The sequence below is a fragment of the Chlorocebus sabaeus genome, chromosome X (assembly GCF_047675955.1).
Source record: "Chlorocebus sabaeus isolate Y175 chromosome X, mChlSab1.0.hap1, whole genome shotgun sequence".
Lineage (NCBI taxonomy): Eukaryota > Metazoa > Chordata > Mammalia > Primates > Cercopithecidae > Chlorocebus > Chlorocebus sabaeus.
The window spans coordinates 47,424,479-47,442,596 of NC_132933.1; the positions used below are offsets into that span (position 1 = coordinate 47,424,479).

Sequence of the window (18,118 nt, forward strand, 5' to 3'; positions counted from 1 at the left end):
ACTATTATTTTTAGATCAGTTGAGATGGTTGTGAACAACGTAAAATGTGACATGTGACAATGATATCTAAAATATGTTTGACCTTAATTCATTAGTTGCCACCAATCAGTTTTTTGAATTAAGAAGTAGCAATACTCAATGGCTTTATTATCCTTAAGACCCTGAGTATTCTTAAATTAGGGGTAAGGGCTCTATTAAAAAAAATACTATCATATCGGATGGAAATTAGTGTTAAAAAAAGAAAAGATTCAGTCAATAGATTTGCAGTATGGACGTCCTTAGACCCCATTGCTCCTGCAAGTTACTAATAGTGAATAACTAATGACTTCTAGTCATGACCTATCCTGTCCCCAAGCTTTGGTAAAGAGTCCCCAGAATAATACCCTCTATCAGCCTTAGGGACTCACCCTGTCTGAGCTAATTCCAATTTGTGATGATACTTCTATTCCTTCGCTCATAACACTGTCCCTTAAAGTAGCTGAAGTCAGTGTACCCTACAATAAAGTTGAGTAAAACAATTTGATTGTAATGAAACATTTTGAATTCAGCCCTTAACAACCTGGATAAGCATGATGTGTCCAGGTAGCCCAGCTCCAGAATGCCTGGCCATACAAGCCAAATTAGGACAATACCCAACAGGCTCTAATGAGTAAGCCTGATGAACACCTCTCCAAAATGTCCCGAGATGACAGGATGTGCATGGGACTATACTTTTAATACTCCTTTGTCAAGACCTGCTGAGGGAAGTTCTGTTCTTCTGGTCCTCAAGAAAGGGACTCAGCTTCTTTTAAAACCTGCCATGATTACTCTGTCTTCTGTATTCCGCCATCAGCCTGCACTAAAACCCTTCTTAAATGAAAGACACTCTGTGGATAGAGTTCTTCACCTTTCCTCTCCTCGGGACTTGAAAATACTGGGGTGGGATGGGAGGGAAGGCAGCATTGAAACTTGCTTGAGTTTTACCCATACCATGTGAATCTATGCCTATGTGTAAAGTCCTATATATTTAGAGGAAAATTTTTCAATCAGCTTCTAATTTCACCACTGTAGCCAGAAGGTATTTTTTAAATCAGATTAATATATCCCTCTTTGGCCAGAATTCCGAATGCAACAAGCTGAACCCCTAACATATTCCAATCAGATCATTATTATATACTTTAAAAAAATGAATATTATTTGAACAAGTCCTAATTCCATCATATTAGATAAGTATATTTCAAAAATGACATCAACCGATGATTTACAAAACTTTATTTTTCAAGGTTGAACAATGATTCATTGTAGACTTTCAGACGAAACAATTAGCAGTCTTGAAGTACACATTGATTACAAATTCATTTGATTTCAGTAGGCATATTTCTTGAAACAAACTGAAGAGTACCTAAAAGATCCCATTGAATGCATGTGGCATTATTCCTAGTTTATGGATACTGTTTCAACTAACTGAATCTTGGGAGATGGCACTTAGTAATTAATGCATCTAGAAACTGATAGCACTAAAATATTAAAACTTATGCATTCCAATGTTTACGTGTGTGTGTGCACATGTGATTCTGCTTTGCCTGTTTTACTATCTTAATGATTATCCCTTCTTACTGTTTCTTCTGGGGCTCTTACCTTACTTTTACTGACAGTCACTCAGAAATTTTCTTGGCTTTTTTTTTTTTTTTTTTTTTTTTTTTTGGGACGGAGTCTCACTCTGTCTCCCAGGCTGGAGTGCAGTGGCCTGATCTCAGCTCACTACAAGCTCTGCCTCCCGGGTTCACGCCGTTCTTCTGCCTCATCCTCCCGAGTAGCTAGGACTACAGGCGTCCACCACCGCACCCGGCTAATTTTTTGTATATTTAGTAGAGGCAGGGTTTTACTGTGTTGGCCAGGATGGTCTCGATTTCCTGACCTCATGATCCGCCTGCCTCAGCCTCCCAAAGAGCTGGGATTACAGGTGTGAGCCACTGCACCCGGCTCAGAAATTTTATCAGTCCTTTTATCCATCATTTTCTAGTTTTCAAATATTTCCAATAATGCCTTTTGTTTTAGACAAGGGCTTTGTTGAAAAAACTAAATTACGCCAAAATAAAACCATACTCTATCCCTAGTGCTGCTCATGACCTGCCAGAACTTTCATGCTTCAAATCACAAGGCTAGGGAAATTGTCCAGTCAGGAGCCCCCCTCCACACTTCTGTGATGGGCTGGGGCTTCCAGGTGCTGCTGCTACAAGGTAATGTATAGATATAATTTCTTCTGTCTCTTACAAAACAAACTGACCATGAAATAGCATTGTCCCTTCACTGTCTTGTTTCAGCTGGCAAAGGATGTAAATATTCCAGATGGATTTACATCTAAGTCGGAAATATTCGTTACGTATGAGCCACTTTAAACATTTTCTGTCCTTTCTACACGATTACCTAACATTTCAATCTCCCTTTTTGACATGTGTCCAGCTTCTTTTCTTTATTAACACTTTATCCTTTAAAGCTCGGTTTATCATTTACAATCTCTCTTACTCGGTTACTTTGGGACATCTTTGTAGATTCAGGTCACTTTTGCCTATTTTTACCAGAATAACTGCCACAGAGCACAATGGGAGTTGACTTCCTAAAATAGTTTACTGTCTTATTGTCTTCAAATATTATTTTAAGATAAAACTTATTTTTAAGCTTAACTTTGAGTAAATATTATGAAGAAAAGAATGAATTATTAAAAGACTTGGTTCTACACACTACTTATATGAGGAAATTATCTGAAATTAAAACATAGCAAGCTCCATTTGCTCAGCGATGAGGTACTTGCACAAAGTTCCCCATGGCCTTTTGGTGTACAAATTTATAATAATGAAGACTACTTCTAAGAAAAAAAATTTGACATAAAATTTGTTTTTTTAAAAAAGCTACTGCATTCAAAAAGTTGTTTGAGTTGTAAACACTCAAGGATAAGCCAGTTTAAGGATCACATTATTGTGTCACAGTAAAAGAAATGTGAGTCACATTTATTTCCTTAATTCATGGATTCAGGCTTTCCTAAATTCTCAATAATGAACTACACTACATTCTTGATGTGAGTTGTTAGGAAAATCCAAATCTTCATTTCTGGCACTAAGTGCCAAGAAATGTGCTAGTATGAAATCACACATAGTCAGCTGCTTTTGTATTTTGGTTAACCAGGTAGTTTGAAAATTATTTTCCCACTAGCACTGTTCTCAGATTTTAGAAGCAGAACTAGAGGAATTATATTGAGGTATACTTTGTGGCAGTTCTGTTGCTTCTCTATTGCCCCAGAACTTACCATGGTATTGAGGATGGATATGCAGAAATTATGCTCTTCATCAGGTAGCAGTTACCATAGGTGACCAAATATCACCTGTTTATGGCGTCTATAACATATTTGGGTTATGGACTAGCATGACTTTCACTACTCTAATTTTGCAGGCTTATATATATGGTGAAAGTTGTACATTTTGTGAATTTTTTTTAACCTTTAACATTAAGTCCTTACATATGAACTTATCACTGAATATGTTTAATTTCTGATTGTACAAAAACAGAAACCTGAAAAACACAGATATTAGCAAAGTTTTTTCATTGTTATGTTTAATTCCTTTTGTTTAATATTGGAAGGAAGCTTTTGTGTAGTCTAATCTTGGATTGGGAAAATATTTGATGCTGTCTGATAGCCACACTGTTGGCCAGATAATAATTTTGATAAATCAGTCTATCTGCTTTGGGGAGCAGAATTTGACGCCCACCTTAAGGTATTAAAAAATACTCATTCTACAGTACATGTGTATAGGAGTTCAGTCCTGTATTCAGGCTCACAACTGTATTATTTGGTGGTTTGTAACAACAGCTATTGCACATCTTTTGGGGGTCTGAGAAAAACCAAGCATCTGGGGCTTTCTTCCTTTCTTCTTATCAAGAGAAACCAGCTAAAAATGGGTGAAAAGAACAAAACTGGTCTTTAACTATAGGCTTAATTGTCATGAATCAGTGAGAAAAAGGGTGGTGGCCTTTTCCCCTTTGTCACCATAGTTTTCTCTGGGCATGCAGGTTGTTCAACCTTAGTCTGGGTTATAACAATCTTTAAGATTTTTGTTTCTTGACTAAACCTTTGGTTATTCATATAACTTTGGAAAAATCACATACAGTTTGTCGATATTTTTCTTTTTCTGAAAAATCTTATCCCAGTGCCAATTATTTTGAAGGCTGTTTGTAATCTAATTCATAACAGGTTTCTTTACTCCATGTTGTAAAATCTGAATACAGATACTGTCCAAACTGTCCAAAGAGTAATGTTTGAATTCACAGTAACAAAAGTTACAAAGTTTGTGCAAAAGTTACTGTACACCATTGGAGTACATAGAGCTTGCTATAGTTAATTTTATACATAAAGTTTCATTTCTCATTAAAACTATTCTGTGCTACATTAAAAGTTTTGGATTTAATCTTTACTAAAAATAAAACTGAATGCTTATTTAATCTCTGAAATCTGAAGATGCAAATTGCCTATACATGATGCTTATAATGTGGTAATAAATCACTGGAAACTTTTAGACACCATAATTGCTTTGGAGCTCTTCAAGTTTTCCAAGCGTCATGAAGTAAACCCGGCTGTGGCGATTGCGCAGGGTAGAGGTAAAGAACAGCTTGAAAAAGAAAGAAATACACTGTCAACAGATATTTAATACATTGCAACCAGATATTTGATATAACTATAATTTCATCTGCATCTGCTAATTAAAACATTAAGCCTTACTGTTTTGTGGAACAGTTTGTTTTTCAAATGAAAGAATGAGTTTAAATTAGTTTGGAGTCTAAATTATATATTTTTAAAACAACTTTTTACTATATTCTACATAATTATAATTTATATGGTTAAATAAAATTAGTAATTTTGTAGGTGACCTTCATTTGCTGAAGTTCTTGATAATTTGGGGGCAATAATTCTTTGCTTTTTAAAACAATCCTCTGCTTATATTCAAGATGACTTTTCTTTTAATATAAGGAAACAAATTATTTAGGTGTTGTTTACCATTGCTGCTTGTATTTAAGAAGCCATTGAAATTTTCTACTTGGTGTAGTTTTCTTTTTTTTTCTTTTCATTATTTTTTAATATTAAAAAATGTAACAAACAGATAATACTGTATGTTTTATCACATACAAAAGGATGTTTTGAAGTTCATATACACTGTGGAATTGTTAAATCTAGTTAATTAACAAATGTATCACCTCACGTGGTTATCATTTTTATGGTGAGAGCACTTAACATCCACTCAATTTTCTATTTCAGCAAAATGGACTGACATCAATAGATTGATAAAATGAGTTAAACGCAGTGGCTTAGAGAGGGACATGTTGTGTAAATGTGGGCTGTACCATAAAGAAAATTAGAATAAAATATGCACATAAATATCAAACAAAGGCCTCCTTGTTAAGACTAAGGCTTCTGACATCCACAGTGACTATATTTAGGAGACTTTGTGACATAATGATGATGACAAGATATACTAAGTGTGACAAAGGGAGGCAGGGAGTCTCTAATTTGTGATACTGTGAGCTTACAGAGTATGTAACCGTACATGTTGCTTGATAAAAGAAAATATTTGAAATTATTACAATTTAAATATTAAAAGTATTTAATATTAGACAAAGGCAGCAATCATAGTTACTTCGGTTAGTAGTCATCAAGAAAAAAAATAATCTTTTAAGAAAAAATTATATGACTGTACTGAGTTAAATAAAATTTAAAATGCCCTCGCTTAACTCTTCTAAGATCTGCTTTATACCTAATTAAATAAAAGTCTTCATAAACCTATACAGAATTTCACTGTGGCCTTACAGTTGAGGGGGATGCAGGGCTTTAAGTGTATATGAAAACAGTATTTTACATTTCACAGTAAGTAATTTTACCTCATAATAAAGAGACAACATTATAAAACTTTTAAAAATATATGCTAGTCATTCTTGACTTAACATATTTGATGTTACAGGCAATCTGTGAGATGCTTACGGATATGACTAGTTGTCACAATTGCTCCCAAAGCAGTTATTAATATTTCTATTTTGGAGATGAAGGAACTAAGGATCAGAAAGATTAATCAAACTTCTCAGGTTCTCTAACCTAGTTAGTCCTGGTTAGAGACAGGACTGCATTCTAGGTCTTGCTGACCTGAAACACAGGTTTTTGCCATTGCATTTCTTTACATGTAAATTGGCAACTTTGCTTGATGTACAGTGCTTTATCCTGGCTGTTCTGATATTAACTCAAACCCTCTGCAATCTCTTCTCAATATGAATGTTTCCTAGTCCTATTAGGACTATTTCTTCACACTGTTATTTCCTATAATAGGTAGGAATGGTAATAGTCTTATACCACAAAATTTTCCATCTAAACTATTTGAATTAGTTGTTAAAATTGATCAAATAATACAAATAATTGCCAAATATTGATTTTATTTTTATGTTTTGCAAAATAAACATCGTAACACCCACTTATGAAGACAAATTGAGATAACTGTTAAAGTACCTAGCACAAGGCCTACTATACAATTAGGTGCTCAGCAAACGTAAGTACATTTTCCTTCTGTTATTGAATTTTGTTGAAAGCTACAAAAGATTTGCTCAAGGATTTTGCTTAAAAATATCATTTTAGTATGAACATGAAAGGCACTATGAATCAAAGACAATAAAGTATTTTGAACCAAATAAAATAATGGCTAAGCTTTGCTTAAGACATAACTAGAATTTTTTCTTATTTTTTCAAAATGAGCTTCTTTCGAAACCAAATTTCATTACTTACCATATTAGTGTTTCTACCGCAAAATATAAAATTGTTTTTTAATCAATAGCATGCCAGTTTGAAAAATATACCACAAATATATTTATAGCCAGAAGGAAAAGGACATAAATTTCTTTTGTTAGTTCATTTTCAATGGTTGCGCTATTTTTGCTGTAACTGGAGGGTGTAAGCTATACCTTGTCACCCCGGGTGCATAGGAATCTCAGCTTCTTAATTGACCTGCGCTTCAGCTCACTTTCCAGAACCCTGGATTGCAAAGAGCGCACTTCAATGGCCTTTTGGCCCCATCCTGTGGTTCGCTGTGTACACTCAAAAGCTACAATACAAATGAAAAAAAAAAAAAATTCAGAAAAACACAAAATCTTTCCGGCAGTCATAGAAAATTATAACTATGGTCAGTGTTTGTTTATTAAGAGGCTATTGTTACAGTTCAGGTTAGCACATCCTGTTTTTCCCGCCTATAGTCAGTTGTTTGACCATTTTGCTGCTCAAGAGTGGTGTTCAAACTGGCTATCTAAAGGCACCATTGTAATCAACATTTAATTACCAGGTCTCAATTATTTAATTCTTGTATTCATATCCTCTAAGACCACAGAAAAAGCTAAGGACTAATTCTATCCCGTTTGTAGACACTGTAATCTACTCACAGCCACTCTTTATTTTATAGTATAAGTGACACACAGCATTCTTAATAAGGGCTCCTAATAAGGGTGTATATTTGTGCTCCAGTGACATACATGAAAACCTGACTCTTAAAAAATTAAAATTGTTAAAAAATGACTTGCTCAAATAATGACTGTAGCAACCCTAATGCAATTCAATAAATTATCATTTTATAAGCAGAACCAAAGCTACTTTGATATTCTTAAGGTTTTTTTCCTGCTCAGGAAATATTTATTAAGATTTTAACTTTTTGACTCTATTTTATAATACTTTGTGACAAATATAGATTATGACAATAATTACCTTAAACCTAATTATGTAGTCAGTCAGTTATTTGGTGCTGTAAAGTATTTTTTGACACAAGGAACAGCACTATTAGTACATTTTTAACTTTCAATTTAATATTCTTTATGTACTTCATGGGGAAAAATTCCATAAGCAAATACAATCCTGACATGTAAAATAATATCAAGATTTTAAACTCAAGTTAAAATAGTCTAGGAAACAACAAAATAAGCCATCTTCATTCTCATGTTAACATGATTAAAATCAGAATTCAATTAATTACTTTTTCGTTTTTTCTATTATAAAAGGAATAAATTGACTAAGAAAAATGGTTATCCTGGAAGAAGACTTTATAAGTCAAATTTCAGACTAGAATTAAAATAACTCCAGATATAAGGGAAATAAGGAAAATCAGTCTCCAGAGGGTTGGGAAGAAGTAACAGATTTAGTCTTTCTAGAGTTGAATTTCTTCACCTATGTGACTACTTTATTAAAAACGGTATTTTTGTCAACAACAATATAGACCAAAAATTCCAAACTTAAAGCTCAGGCTATTTGCTGAGACAAAGTACATAGTTCATATGGCATCGCATAATTTCCACCTTAGTCCCAAAACACCTACATCTGCCACTTAATCTAGCTACTGAGAGCTAGCTTGCTTTCTAAGATGAAACACAATGATTTGGAAGTGGGAACACTTAATAATACCTGATGCAATTGTTAAGCCTGTATATATTTGTTTGGAAATGGAGAGCGATGATTTGAACACATTTACTATAACTTAAGAAAACGTAAAATTTAAATTGGGGAAATCTGGATCTGGATTAGTTTTAAATAACAAAGCAGTTGTTTTTAGACAGAAAAATATGGTAATTGATTTCCTTAATATCAGTGTTATATGGTAGTCTTTAGCATACTTTCAAAATATCCTTAATATACAAACTAAAATATCATGTTCTTATAGTACTGTAATTTATTTCACATGTAGCTGTCTTTCAAATTCTAGCAACTTAAAATAGCGTTTTTTGTTTTAGGTCAGAAGTTGTCCTGCCTGAGGACAAGAGCTGTACCAGATGACTTCGCAAGTTCCCTTTGACCCTTATAATTGTCTACTGGCATAAATATAGGGGTTTGCTCAGTTTCCTATTTGAACTGAATTTCCTTATGACCATTTCTGATTATCATATGGATCACAAAAGTGCCACTGTCAAGTATAGAACATGAGTCATTATTTGTACTTTCTTTTGCCCCAGATATGTCAATTATACTGTAAGCATTTATCTTCTGTCACTTAAATCTGGTTTTAAACCCTCTGTGAGTTCTTACTTGTTTGAGGAAATTGGAGCAGGTTTTCAGGACAATCCTTAACACTGACTATATATGCAAAAAAAAAAAAAAAAAAAAAAAAAAAAAAAAAAAAAAAAGAAGGATTCTGCAGATGCAATGCAAAGTGCCATTATCTCATATAAAAAAAAGTTCATTAAAAAGCAGTTCTTTTAAAGTGGTCCTTAAAGCCACATGAGGATCATATTTAGTCATTTTATAGAGATTACAGAAGAATCTGCCTTATCATTTGACAGACCATCTCTCTCTCTCTCTCTCTCTCTCTCTGTGTCTCTATGTTGTCAACAACAACATAGACTAAAAATTCTAAACTTAAAGCAAAGGTTATTTGCTGAGTCCAAGTACTTAGTTCATATGGCATCACATAATTTCCACCTTAGTCTCAAAACACCTACATCTGCCACTTAACCTAGCTACTGAGCTAGCTTGCTTTCTGAGATGGGACACAATGTTTTGGAAGTGGGAACACTTAGTAATATCTGATGCAATTGTTAAGCCTCTCTCTCTCCACACACACACACACACACACACACACACACACACAGAGCTTTCTTTTTCCTTTATTTGCTCCATTAAACTTCTCTTTTCTATAATAGCTATCCTCCAGCTAATCATTCTACTCTCTCTAATATTTTTACTTTTCGTATGCATTATGTTCCCTATCTAGAATCACGTCTAGGGTCAGTGAGCCTCAGAACATATACAAGAATCTCAAATTATTTGTATTTCCCAGATCAGCAGTCCTGCTTTGGCTAGGAAGAAAAAAATGTCCTGGTTTGATGAAGATGAAAAGGCATTTTTCTTTGTTGCCACCTGGTTGGTACCTAACAGGCACTCCAGTCAGTCATATCTATCACTTTTCTAAATGATTTGATTCTTCACAGGAATATCATTCACAAAATAGAACTCTACTGACTATAAAATTGGAAGTATTTGGCTCTTTTGTACTAGTTGGCAGTCTCCTAAGATAAAGATAAACCCCACAATAAGTGTGATGAAAAGAAGCATTTCCAATATCTGTGTAAATTCTGCAAGTAAAGGGAGTTACAATAAAATTATAGATTTTGTGGAAAGGAATTAGCTCTCATTTCAATTATACAATATTGCAAATAACTCAGATAACCAAAATGAGTCTCTTTGTGGTACTCTTCTGAATTCATTAAGCATAGGACAGATACAGGCATCATCTTACTAAGGGAATAATTATGCAGAACCCCAAATTAATCTTATGTGTCTTAAGAAAATGTAATAATTCAGGAAATCTTTTCTTAGGACACTTTTTTTTACCCATGAAAAGTTTCTCTGGGGTCCCGAAGAAGAAAGAAATTGTATACATACCTATAGAAGATGGTATGTCTTTCCACATTTCAAGAATCTTCTTGAAGAGTTGTTCATTCGCTTCCACAGAGAGGGCTTCAGCATTGAAAGTGAGCATCATGCCAATTCCCAGGCAATCAGGTAAAATGATGATATTCTGTGGTATAATGATTTCCAGGGGCTGGAATTATGTTTCATAAAGATTTATATGTCCAATATTTTATCACTACTACTTTAATTGAAGCAGCTCGGCAGAGCAATAAAGACCAAAAGAGGTTCAAAGAGTAAGGAGGAAGAGAAACCTCTATTTCCAAATTAATAAGCATGCTATGCAATATTTGAAAAGAGCTGCTTTCTTTATGTCATAAAGTCATAGCTGTTAAATATTCTTCTTTATAATTAGGAGAAAGCCTTATTTTAAAAAAGCAAAGATGTATTTCCAACACAGAGAGATTTCTTGACATTTCACAAATTATTATGTATCATAATAGAAGAAACACTACTTGTTACAGACTTGGGTTTAAAATTCATTTCAGCACATTAATAAATACTTTGGTAATTAATGTATAAACCAAGTAACAAACACACAATACTTGCCTATCAACCAACTCATTCTAATTAGAAATAGAAAACTAATCTAAAAAATAGCTTGAACTGAAAATGCTTACAAGGGACAGCTTTATAATAGTCTCCACAGCTTGAAATATAACTTTAAGTCATTTCTCCCTTTGCAAAAATGTTAGAATTTCTTTTCCAATTAATATAATTTCAAATGCATTTAAGATACACAAGGACGTATTTGGTGACATAATATGAAATACTAAGAAATATCTAAGCATTTCTAAATTTCATGATGCACAAAACAATGCAACAAAATTTTCTTAAACTACAGATATTGTCACATTAACAGTATTTCCCTGCAGATGAAAAATTGTGTTCCTCTATGATTTCTCCAAACTATCACATTACAAAAAAAAAAAAAGTCAGAAACTATACTTGCCAACCCCAGAGTACTCAGGCCAGGTGCTTGAGGCCATGTCCCAGCAACAACAATCCTGATAACTAAAATGGGGATCCAGAGACGAAAAGCAATTTTAATGCGTTCCCTGGGCACTTGCATGAGCAATTGAATCAGAAAAAAAAAACAAAGATAAAGGAAGAGAGTAAAAGAAATTGCAGAAAAGAAGGTTGTCTCAATAAAATCTGTTTAGAGAAAAACTGGACTGCTGCAAATTCAGACAGCCTCAGATGCTTCTCAGATGATTCCTGAAGTAACCAGATATTCTTCAGCACACATGATTCCCTTGTATCATTACAGCTTTTGTAATCTGGAACTCTTGGAAAAATATTATTTTTAGTACATTCTTTCTCAGAAGACACCCACATCCCTGATAATAGAGTCCTTTTCTCTTTTAATGGGTCAAGACATTAGAGTATTTAGCTAAAAATATTTTTTAATATACACAAGGTATCCTAATTGGGTCAGAAAGTGATTTTTAAGAACTCATCTCTAACTAACAAATTGCTTCAAAAGGAAATGACTTTCCTTGCTTATTAATCATGTGAAACACAGGGGTCAACATTCCTGAATTACTTTTCAAATAAGTGTAAACATGGACCAATGCTGCAATGTTCAATACTGCACTAGATTCTTAATAAAAGCTATCTGACACAACATTTAAAAAATGCAGGAAGCTACGGAAGACACTCCAACTGAAGAGTACAATAGCTATATCAAAATTAACCTGACCTCATGTTTAAGTGGCTTTGGCTAAGATTGTTTCTGTATTTTCTACATTATCAACAGTATGATTTCTATATAATCATGGGCAACAACTGAGTAATAAGCTAATTATCTTTAATATGACCAAAAGACTTTTACAAAATTGTCCCCACTAATGTCCTGACAATTGATTTATGTAATTTGTTAGAGACATATGAGACAATTCTGAGAGCTGTTCAAAATATCACACAACTATGGTAATTTGAAAATACATCAAAGTTTTCTCCTGGACTTTTTGTATAATGCAAAACTGTTAAAATTTTGGTTGTCTAAAAAGTGGGAATTTAAATATAGTGAAACAGAGAAACTGTTGGGTTAGGCCTTTCTTTTAAATAAAAATTTCAATAGGACAAACATCATTTCCAATATCAAATTTGAGACACAGTAGAATTATATTTTGTATGGTATGTGTGAGGGATATTATAGTATGTTCAAACTCTTTATGTAAATGATGTGCATAATATTTTTATGACAATCTATATTTTAGATGTTGTGCCACATTTTCACAAAATATAATTATTTAAGAGTTGAGGAGTATCTGCTTTTAAAGTGCTGAATCTTTTGATCAGAAATACTAACTATAATTAACCAGATAAGAGAACATTTTATGATAATTTGCTGTTATGTCACAGTTGAAGTAATATAATAAAGAATAAGGATACACATAATAATGCTGCAATAGTGGTGTTGTATTTTTAAAAAATTTGTTAATGCATTGTGAAGTGAAGAAAAATAAAGCAAGTACTGCAAAATCAAATACACTTTATGGTCAGTTATTATAAATATATAAACATAAATGGGTAGAAAATATAGAGCATATATCCTATCTAAAAGGAGCCATGAATGAATCAATTCCAATTGATAATGGTTAGATAGTAATGTGGCACTGATGCTATCAGGTCTTCTGATGTATCAGTAGAAGTCCAGATTTTAAGTGTAAACTTTATTCATTAAAAACAAAAAAGCATTGGGCAAGACAAGCAAAATCTATCTGCAGAATATACTCAGCTTTCTAAACTAAGGGATCATCAGTGTTTTTTGTTTATGCAAGACCACTTTCTGGCACTCTGTACTTACCTTTTATGTCTCAGTTCCGGTATAAACATTGCTAATCATATGCGTAAACCTTTCAGAGTTTTGACAGCTGGAAAAACTCAAATGGTGGTATGCAATAATTTCTAGGAATCTGAAGGTATTATCTTACATTATTTGGCAGGGTCACATCAGACATAACCTCAGATTCTGCATCAATGATGTGATATCCATCTGCTGAGCTGAAGAAAATCTTTAGTCTTTTTTCAGAACCAATAGCCAGGTCAACTGTCACTGGCTTATGATCAAGTGTTGGAAATACCTGTGAATATAAAACCAAATATGGCCAAAAGGCCAAAAATGACATTCTAACTAAGGCAAAAATTCCCTCACTCTTTTGTCAGGTTTATTAGTGTATAAACCCCAGGTGGATTTTTAAAATGGCATATTGTATTTAGAGACTTGTGAATTACAGTTTTTCTTAGATCTGTTATTACAACAAATAAATAATTATGTTCAACATCTTCAAAATATTGAGTTTCTCTTCAAAGGTCAGATTGGCAATGATCATAAGAGCCTTGTATGGCCCTGCATTCTGTTTGCTGTCTTCAAGTTCCTTGCCTTGAGCTTCAGCAAATGAAGGAGCTCATCTGGTCTCTTAAACCGGTTCGCTGGATCAGCTGCCTGTATTTTTGCCAGTATTCGTATATAGGCTTGATAGGACATGTAGTCTCCTTCAGAGTCTGCTGATTGATCAATGCACACTTGGTAGGGAATGAAAAGGGTCAGACATGTTAACTTATTATATACTGAGTATGTACTCTAGGCTCCTATGGTTTCTAGTACAAAACAAAAGGCCAAATGCGATTCATTGCCAAGATCAGATCACAGTAGAGGATTGAGCATCACAGGATTCACCATACTGTAATTGTGAGGTGGGAGTCAAGAACTGTAGTAAGGACTTGGACAAGAACTGTGTATCAGGCTAGACAGATTGCTGGTACTTATCTCTTCGCTTTCCAGCTCCATACCAGGCAGCTCTGACCAATCAGCAGACACCCAAGGATAAACTCATATCCAAATACTGACAGCTGAACCAAGGCCCAATTTAGGGAGATCAGATCAGGGATGTGATTTGTGTTAGGGTTGACTCAGACTGTATATACAGTCATCTGTACTATTTATAGAAGAACATAGTTATTATGCAAATAGACATTGGCAGGTAGTCATAAGAATTTGCTCATCTTTATTGTATACATGTGATGTGTGTTCCCTTAAAAAATGTACCATGTAAACAGATCCTGACTTAAGATACAGAAGTATTTCATGAATACTTTGCTGCATCTGTCAGGATGGGTCCCTATCAGTGCTTTGTTAAAACCTGTCTATGCATCAACTAGTTAAAACTCACCTGAAACATCTGCTAAAATTATCAATTCCCAGGCCCTACTCCAGACCCACTAATTCAGCCTGGTGTTGGGTCTGAGATCTAAACTTTCAACAAATGTTCCAGCTAATTCTGATATACATCCCAGGTTAGAAGCTACTGGACATGATAGAATGCTGCCGGTTCTTTAGTCAACCCTCATTACTGTGGAATAAATACAAAATAATTCCATTTAAGTAGAATTCTGGAGCATTACAAGTAAGTTACTCTAGATAAAAAAACAGTCCCTCATTTTTACAGTTAGTTGTTTAAGACACTATATTGTTAATTTATGTGGCCTATCCATAGAAGTTCAGCCAAACGGTAATAAAGGTAGAAAGAGTACTAGTAAGCCTAACCACAATGTTAATAGTTCTAGAGAGAAATGTGTTTAGAGTTCCAGCTTGGAAAGAATATAGATCCATCCAACCCCTTCCCATACCCACATATTGTGGCCAAGGTAACTGGAGAAAAGGCTTTCTTTTCCCTCCTTTTTCTTCCAAGGGTGTTTCCCCTCTATCGTTGCCATACCTTTCTTTACCTTCCCGCGGCTCTCTACCCCCCACTAAGAGAAAACAGGGACTTTCTCAGCTTCAATTCATTGGGGTGGTACCCAAAGCCTGTGTTTGGGGCTGTAGAAGAGAAGGTCTTCATATTGACTACAGGAATTGGGAGTGAGGGGCTGGTGGGGAGGTCTTATAAGGGGAGGGGCCGGGGATTTCCCTCGCATTCTCCCTTGCTGTGGTGCCTGTGAATTGTCTAAAAAAGGGTTAAACAGTAATTACTGACATGGTATATTCAAGTTACATTAGTGAGACACCATCTGTACAAAATATTTACAAATTAACCAGGCGTGATACGTGCCTGTATTCCTAGCTACTTGGGAGGCTGAGGTGGGAGGATGGCTTGAGCCGGGGAGATCAAGGCTGCAGTGAGCTATGATCATGCCACTGCACTCTAGCCTGGGCCAGAGTGAGAGAGTGAGACCCTGTCTCTAAAAAATAAACAAACAAACAAGCAAGCAAACTAACAACAAAATTCCATTAACTATAGCAGAATGCCATATACTTCTGCATCTGTATTCCAAAGTATGATTCTGTTCACAGTTTCTTCTCAAAATAAAAAATCATATAATCCAAAGAAAAAGGAGATCACTCACTTTAATAGCAGTGCTTTCATCAAAGGACTTCGGTGCCCATGCATAAAGGTGAATTGATGATTTCAAAGCAATTGCAATATATGTTGTTTCTTCATGTTGGACTATAATGATAAAACACAAAAAAGTAATGATGCCACAGAGTTAACAAGAACACTCAAGTATTTGTATTTGTCATAAAAAATGCCATAACCACAATTTAAGGGCACAGATGGTATATTTTGGGGAAGTTACTTGGTTACAATTTGATGCCCACAAAAAGGTGACAAAATTATTGTATAGTTTTATGGAGTATACATATTCGCCTTCGAGAGCACTCTAAGTTATACACTAAAACCTTGATGAGAGAAATTAAAGAAGACCTAAACAAATGGAAAAAAGTTCTCCTGCTCATAGATATGTAGATTTAACATTGTTGAAATAGCAATACTGTCCAAAATTGTCTCCATAGGTTCAATGCAATCCCTATTAAAATCCCAATGGCCTTTTATTGAAGAAATGGAAAAGTTGATCCTGTATTTCACATGGAATCTTAGGAAGCTCCTAAGCCAAACAATGTTGAAAAAGAAAATCTAAGTTGGAGAACTCACACTTTCCAATTTCAAAGCTTACTACAAGTTACAGTAATCAAAGCAGTATGGTATTACATAACATAAGGAGAGGCATAGAGATCAATGGAATAAAATTGGGAGCTGGCAAATAAACCCATACATCTATGGTCAATGGTGTTACACCATTCAATAGGGAAAAAACAGTCTCTTCCACAAATGGTGCTGGGACAAGCGGATATACCTATGCAAAGCAGTAAAGTTGGAGCCCAAATCTCACACCATATACAAAATTAACTCAAAACTGATCAAATACCTAAATGTCATAGCTAAAACAATAAAACTCTTGGAAGTAAACATAGGGATAAATCTTGATGACCTTGAATATAGCAATGAATTCTTATATTTGACACCCAAAGTATAAAGCAAGAAAAGGAAAAAAAAAAAGATAAATTAGGCTTCATCAAAAATAAAAATTTGGGGCACCAAGGGAAACTATCAAGGAAGTGAAAATACAACATACAGAATAGGAGAAAATATTTGCAAATCATATTCTGATGAGAGTCTAGTATATGGGTTGGGCACAGTGACTCACCCCTGTAATCCTATTTCTTTGGAGGCCAGGGTGGGTGGATCACTTGAGGTCAGGAGTTTGACACCAGCCTGGCCAACATGGTGAAACCCCATCTCTACTTAAAAAAAAAAAAAAATACAAAAAATAAGTGGGTGTGGTGGCAAGCACCTGTAATCTCAGCTACTAGGGAGGCTGAGGCAGGAAAATATCTTGAACCTGGAAGGTGGAGGTTGCAGTGAGCTGAGATCACTCCACTGCACTCCAGCCTGGGCAACAGAGCGAGACTCTGCCTCAAAAGAAAAAAATAGTCTAGTATGTGGAATACTTAAAGAATGCTTACAACTCAACAGCAAAAGGATAAGCAAACCAATTAAAAAACAGGCAAAGGACTTGAATAGACATGTCTCCAAATGGTCAGTAAACATATGAAAAGATAACAACATTAATCATAAGGGAACTGCAAATTGAAACTTTTATAACATCCCACTTTACACCCATAGGGATGGCTAAAATCAAAAGACAGACATCTACAAGTGCTCACAAGTATATAGAGAATATAGAACCCTCATACATTACAGATAGCAATGTGAAATGGTGCAACCACTTTGAAAAACAGTGTAACAATACTATCCAAGAAAAAAAAAAAACATACATATCCACATATGAAGATGTATGAAATGTTCATAGTAGCATTATTTTTAATAGCCAAAAAGTGGAAAGAGTGCAAATGTCCATCAACTGATGTATGGATAAACAAAATGTGGTATATCCATTCAATGCAATACTACTCATCAATAAAAAGGAATCACTGATACATGTTATATATAACATAGACAAACCTTGAAAATATTACGCTAAGTAAAAGTCCGTCATAAAACACAACATAATATATGGTTCCATTTATAGTAATTGTCCAGAAGAGGCAAATCTATAGAGAAAGAAAGTCCTAGGTAACCATTTATCAGTTTATCATGGATACCTAGGACCGTGAGTGGTAGAGGGGGAAGTAAAGAAAGATGGAATGTGGGATAACTGTTAATGAATATGGGGTTTCTTTTGGGGATGATAAAAATTAGATCATGGTGATTGTTACATAACTTGATAGACCTCCTAAAACCCATTGAATTGTGCACTTTAAACAAGTGTATCTCATGGTATGTACATTATTTCAATAGGGCTGTTTTAAAAGGTAAATTA

General features: G+C 34.4%; 1 protein-coding gene across 5 annotated transcripts in view; it reads right to left on the bottom strand.

Moving 5' to 3' along the window:
- Positions 1 to 1,236: 1,236 nt before the first annotated feature.
- Positions 1,237 to 18,118, bottom strand: part of NRK (Nik related kinase) — a 135,487-nt gene continuing 118,605 nt past the window's right edge. For 3 of the 5 annotated variants that reach the window (XM_073013493.1, XM_037988987.2, XM_007992458.3), the window contains exons 24-28: positions 15,803 to 15,903; positions 13,390 to 13,539; positions 10,424 to 10,583; positions 6,970 to 7,109; positions 1,237 to 4,640 (exon numbers count right to left, since the gene is read on the bottom strand). In XM_073013493.1, coding sequence (XP_072869594.1) covers positions 4,545 to 4,640; positions 6,970 to 7,109; positions 10,424 to 10,583; positions 13,390 to 13,539; positions 15,803 to 15,903 — 647 coding nt within the window. In that variant the 3' untranslated portion in view covers positions 1,237 to 4,544. Of the gene's footprint in view, positions 4,641 to 6,969; positions 7,110 to 10,423; positions 10,584 to 13,389; positions 13,540 to 13,838; positions 13,980 to 15,799; positions 15,904 to 18,118 lie in introns of all 5 variants that reach the window. The other 2 variants (XM_073013494.1, XM_037988986.2) reach the window with 2 other exon arrangements.